This window comes from Tachypleus tridentatus, chromosome 11 (genome assembly GCF_004210375.1).
Source record: "Tachypleus tridentatus isolate NWPU-2018 chromosome 11, ASM421037v1, whole genome shotgun sequence".
Classification (NCBI taxonomy): Eukaryota; Metazoa; Arthropoda; class Merostomata; order Xiphosura; family Limulidae; genus Tachypleus; species Tachypleus tridentatus.
In genome coordinates, this window is record NC_134835.1 from 90,683,696 (window position 1) to 90,689,110 (window position 5,415).

The 5,415-nt window shown below is 31.8% G+C and overlaps 1 protein-coding gene across 1 annotated transcript; it reads left to right on the forward strand.

Annotated features, from left to right (window-relative positions):
* The first annotated feature begins 1,193 nt into the window (after positions 1 to 1,193).
* Positions 1,194 to 4,522, forward strand: LOC143232747 (uncharacterized). The gene is made up of 3 exons (XM_076468547.1): positions 1,194 to 1,395; positions 2,419 to 2,680; positions 4,018 to 4,522. Exons 2-3 carry the CDS (start codon positions 2,436 to 2,438, stop codon positions 4,193 to 4,195), a joined length of 423 nt encoding a protein of 140 aa, XP_076324662.1. The 5' UTR covers positions 1,194 to 1,395; positions 2,419 to 2,435; the 3' UTR covers positions 4,196 to 4,522.
* The last annotated feature ends 893 nt before the right edge of the window (positions 4,523 to 5,415 follow it).

Below are 5,415 nucleotides of genomic sequence, written 5' to 3' on the forward strand. Positions count from 1 at the left end.
TAACAATTTTAAAATGTCTAAAACAACAACTTTTTGTTTAGTGCCTACTGATCACGTCAGCGGGGCGAGCGCCTAGTCGGATTGGACTATTTCTACAAGATTTCTCCAACTTACTTAACTGTTCTGTGGGTATCTGCTTTTAACACGTAGATAAAAATCCATACATATATACAGGGATAAAGGTAAAGTATATACTTTCTGCTGGTGTAACATAAAAGTAAGCAAACAAGAGTACTAAAAATCACTAATTTTAAATTGAAATAGATATTATGCTATAAAAAGTAATGAAACAAAATTTAAAACCAAAATCACAAATTTATAAAATTCAATCCTCGCTTTGGCCTACAGTTAAATGTATAAAGTTGCCAAAGAATATATAAACTTTTATAAATTTGCACCTGTAGTTTTAATTCTTGTTTATTTCTTTTAACAGTAGGACCTATACTTCATTACTATATTGTAGGGAAAATTGTTAGTCAACACCACCACAGTCAACATTTGGGTTAATTTTTTACCGACGAAAATGAAATTGACTGTCATCTTGTAAGGCTTCCACAGCTTGTTCTGTGACGACATTCGAACTTGCGAAATGATAGTCCTAACCACCAAGTCATGACAAATGCTCAGTATAGATAACTAAATTTAAAAATATATACAGAAAGAAAACTATCAAAATCTAGTTTCTGCTAAAATTTTCGTTAGAAAAGAAAGAACTGACAATTATATTACTATAATGCCACTTTGAGTAAATATTACTTTCGTCAGTGGTGTTGATCAAATCTTTGATTTTATGTGAGTATTTCAGTTCACATATTTTTTAGCATTATAATTCTAGAGGTTTTAAATTTTTAAATCACTGTTTTAAAGATTACACAGAGATGAGTTACTATATTAGAAAATATAAGTTGTTTTAAGTGACGAGCCACCTTCGCCATCAATACACAATATATATGTATGTATACGTCGTTCGTAAAAAAAAGGATTGTTGTCTGTTAAATAATATCTAAGCTACATAATATATACATATGTATACGTCGTTCGTAAAAAAAAGGATTGTTGTCTCTTGAGTAATACCTAAGCTACACAATATACGTATACACATATATATATGTATTAATTTCAGCTGTATACTTTTACTGTGGCAGACTGTTTGTGTTCAATCTTGTTTTATCACGTTCATGACGCTAGCCCATTAGGCAGGCGTTTCACAACAAGGAAGTTGGCAAGCCAGCTCAAGGCGGTAAATACGAACTTATTCAGTTTGACCTAAATATTGTGCAATAGTGTTGATATCAGTGCCCTACTGCATAATACCAATCTCTAACTGTCTTTCCATTGTTACACAACTGGGTATAAATATCGTGCTGTGATAGAAATACTTTAGGGATAAGCTTGGTAAGTGAAGTTATCATTGTATGTTATAGTATGTCTGCTTTTTATGTTAAAATTAAAGTATTTTAATCAAGAAGCTCTAAAAGTCAATGATTCTGTGGTGTTTTTTGTTTTTTTTTAAATAACCATGAATGAATATTATATCAAATATTTATTACTGAAAACCACTAAGTGACAATACCGTTTTCTATACTTCAAATTTTTACTAGAGACGTCTCGTTTTTTGGTTTTTGTTATCATGATATTAGTTACATTCTGTAATGACGTGGTAATTAGAGCACGTGAACTCGTAACTTTCGGGTCGAAATCGATCGCTGAGAATGCTCACCCTTCCAGCCGTAGGGATGATATAATGTTACTATCAACTCCACTCTCCGTTGGTAAAGAGTAGCCCCACAGTTAGTAGTGGGTGATTACTTTAGTATATCACTTCAAAATCAGGAAGGCAGAGAGCCCTCGAGTACTTTTGCGCGAAATTCAACAAACGAATTTTTCTCGAACGTAATATTAAGTTTATTTTCTTTTTTAGTACTTTGAACACACTGATAAAACACCAAAAAAAATAATTATTAGTTTTTCACTCAGATCTTATTGATTTTTAATTATTGTCTTCTTGTTTTGATTGAAAAGTATCTTCCTTTTTCAAGAGGCCCGGCATGACCAGGTGGTTAAGGCGCTCGACTCGTAATCTGAGGGTCGCGAGTTCGAATCCCCCGTCGCCACAAACATGCTCGCCCTTTCAGCCGTGGGGTCATTATAATGTGACGTTCAATCCTACTATTCGTTGGTAAAAGAGTAGCCAAAATCGATGGTAATGACTATCTGACTTCCTTCTATTCTCACACTAATAAATTAGGGAAGGCTAGCGGAGATAGCCCTCGTGTAGCTTTGCGCGAAATTCAAACCAATCTTTTTCCAAGTCCATTACATTTCAAGTTGTGAACAGGTAAGTTAAGAGTGTGTAAGTGGTTGTGATAACAGAACCGTAAGGTAATGTTAAATGTTTTTTTTTCTTTTATTTCTTAGCACGTTATTAGTTCAAAATGGAAAATCCTGCAATGAAATTCTTGCTGATAACTCTTATTATTCTGCGTATAATCCCAAACATGAGAGCCAACCCAAAAGACTACACACTAGTTACTGAAGCTGACATAGATTATCTCGAAAATGCCATCTCCCGACTGGTCGCGAGTACTAATGAAACTTGCGTGCAAAGAACGGTTTGTCAAATACCACTTACTTCGTCCTCATACGGTCTGTTTGGAGAAAAACTGCAAAAAGCATTAAGGTAAGATTGTAAATAAATCTATAGCTGAATCCTAAAGATACCAAAATATATGTTCAGTTAACTAATGTCACAATATCTTTATCAAATGGATAAAAGATAAAAATTATAAATTAATGAAAGAGTAAATATTTTATCAGCACCTACGATCTTAATTTTTACCTACTTCTGAATAAATCTGTGAAGCGAAAATATCAACTTGTTAGAGTATTTGAAATTACAGATTATTAAATAACACTGTCGCAAAAAGAAATAGTTTCTTTATTTCAGTAATTAAGGTACTTCACTATAACAGACATTGAAGTTTTGTAATTCTTTGTTATTGGTTTATTTTATTTGTACAATATTTACTGGTATTGTCCAGTAAAAGATGCTGAAATGTTTTCTTTCGTCTGTTTCTAACTTTGTTTATAGATGCATTGATAATTCAGATCAGGTTTTATCTAATGGTTAAATATAGTATCCAGTTTTATTTATTATGATTAGCATAATATATTCACTCTTCAATGCGGGATTCTAGCGCCCCCTCATGATTCACAAAGGCCTCAACGTACCAGTCAAGCATCTTCATTACCTTAATTTCTTCTATAGCTACCTCAATGCACCAATTCTTTAACTGATTTGTCTGTTGCCATTTCCCAAACTTAATTCAACTTTTTTTTTAAAGCAAATAGTTTTAAATTAGCTTCTCATATTCGTTTTTATTCTTCCTGGATTTTTGGTTGAATTATATTAATTCTTCGAAATCTGCAATATTCTTTGATTCATATTTTTCTTGCCGTTTCCTCATTTTAGTTCAATTCAATTTTTTCCTATTTCTCAGAATTGTATTTTTCTTCTCATGTTTGTGTTGAAAAAAGTATTTGATAGAAAACCTCCATATATTATTGTTGTTTTCAAGCAACTACCATAATTAAACTAACAGTTTTAAAAATCAGATTTGTACATTACAGTATAAATAAATCTATCAAGTGTCTATTTTTAACAAAACATCCGCGTGTAGCTTATAACATTCGGTTTCATACATACTTGTTGAACACAATTTAAATTAAAAATTATTTCATACATCTTGAAGGTCAGAACAGAAATGACAGTTTTTAAATACTGAGAAAAATGTCATCGTATAATTTATTGTAATGTCTTGTTTTAGTTTTTTATATGTTCAATTTATAAACTTACATATGTAGATTTTTAATATTTTGCAACTAGAAGTTTAAACGAAGATAATGAAATCTCAATAGCTAAAAGCTTGTAAGGGGGAACGTTTTAGTCCAAAGAAATATTTCAAAAAAGGTGTTTATTTTGTAGTAATAAACGCTGATGAATTTTTATCGTTTTAGGTTCACTTCGGGAGAGATCCAAAGCGAAATTGTTAGAAAATACGAAAAAGCCTTCAACGACGGCTTGTCTCTTTTACCGCGAGCAGAAGCAATCGCATCGATTTTGAATAAATGTAAAGAATTTTATCCTGATTGTCACGTCACAGAAAAAGAAATAAAGCAGCTAATTTTGGAATAATTTTTTATTACAGTTAGAATCTAGACGGAATTAGTACTAATCTATTTTATTGTAATTATTACATATTTTTTCTGTTCATTTAAAAGAAAAAAAAAACAATACATTATGAACTTTAAGAAATAATATTATAATGTTGAAATATGAGTAACGATATTTTTAATTGGCGTTACAGTATTAAGTGTATTTCCTCTTAATCTACATTTGCTATTTTAATAATTCTTTCTAAGCATCCACTAGAAGACTTATGAACAAACTTATATAATACAGTGACTTATAAATTTGTATATATTCAATATTAAATGTACAATAAAATCAGTAAAATAAGTGCATTACTTATCCATCCTTGCGAACATCATTATACAATAATAGCACTTACTTTGTTTCAGGTAGTCTGTTATACTTACATAACTCACAAATCATTTAATGTTGGATACGTATAACAAGCTGGTAGGTAACACCAATCTAAGGCGGAATCGCACGGGACCGAGTAAACATTTCCGGCTTAAGCAGGCTTTCCGGCTTAGATAGTGAACATTCGTTTTTGAGCGGAACGTTATACTTGCTTGACTCAAGGGAAGTAAGACGTTTGTAAATAAAGTTATTATATTGTTTATGCTATGTTTATCCCTTTCAGCCGTGGGAGCGTTATAAAGTGACGGTCAATCCCACTATTCGTTGGTAAAAGAGTAGCCCAAGAGTTGGCGGTGGGTGGTGATGACTAGCTGCCTTCCCTCTAGTCTTACACTGCTAAATTAGGAACGGCTAGCGCAGTGGCTTTGTACGAAACTAAAAAAAATTAAAAATTCTTGTGCATTTAAAAGAGAAAGCCAATTCTATGGCCTTTCGATGAAGTTCATTTTCCCCCTTCATTTTTGCATACAATTTGATTATGTTAATATAACTTAACAATTGTAATGAAGTAGGAATTTCCATTTCCTCAGTATCTTTTCCATTTTTTTCATCTTCTGTATCTCTTACACTGTTACCAGCTTGCGATTCTATTATAGGTTTTATATTAATTTCATCAGTTTATGTTAAAACATTTTTGTCAACGTTTACAGAATCATCTGCATCAATCGTCTCAATCAGAGTTTGGATTTCACTAGAATCGTCATAACAAACAACTTCTCCACAATCTCCACCATTATCAAGAATAAATCCACAGTTTCGAAAGCACGTTATTATGCATTCATCTTTGACGCATTTGACTGAATGACTTA

Coding starts and splice junctions, on each gene's coding strand:
- LOC143232747 (XM_076468547.1), top strand. CDS start 2,436: ATGGAAAATCCTGCAATGAAATTCTTGCTGATAACTCTTATTATTCTG. Junction 2,681..4,017: donor AAACTGCAAAAAGCATTAAG/GTAAGATTGTAA, acceptor TTATCGTTTTAG/GTTCACTTCGGGAGAGATCC.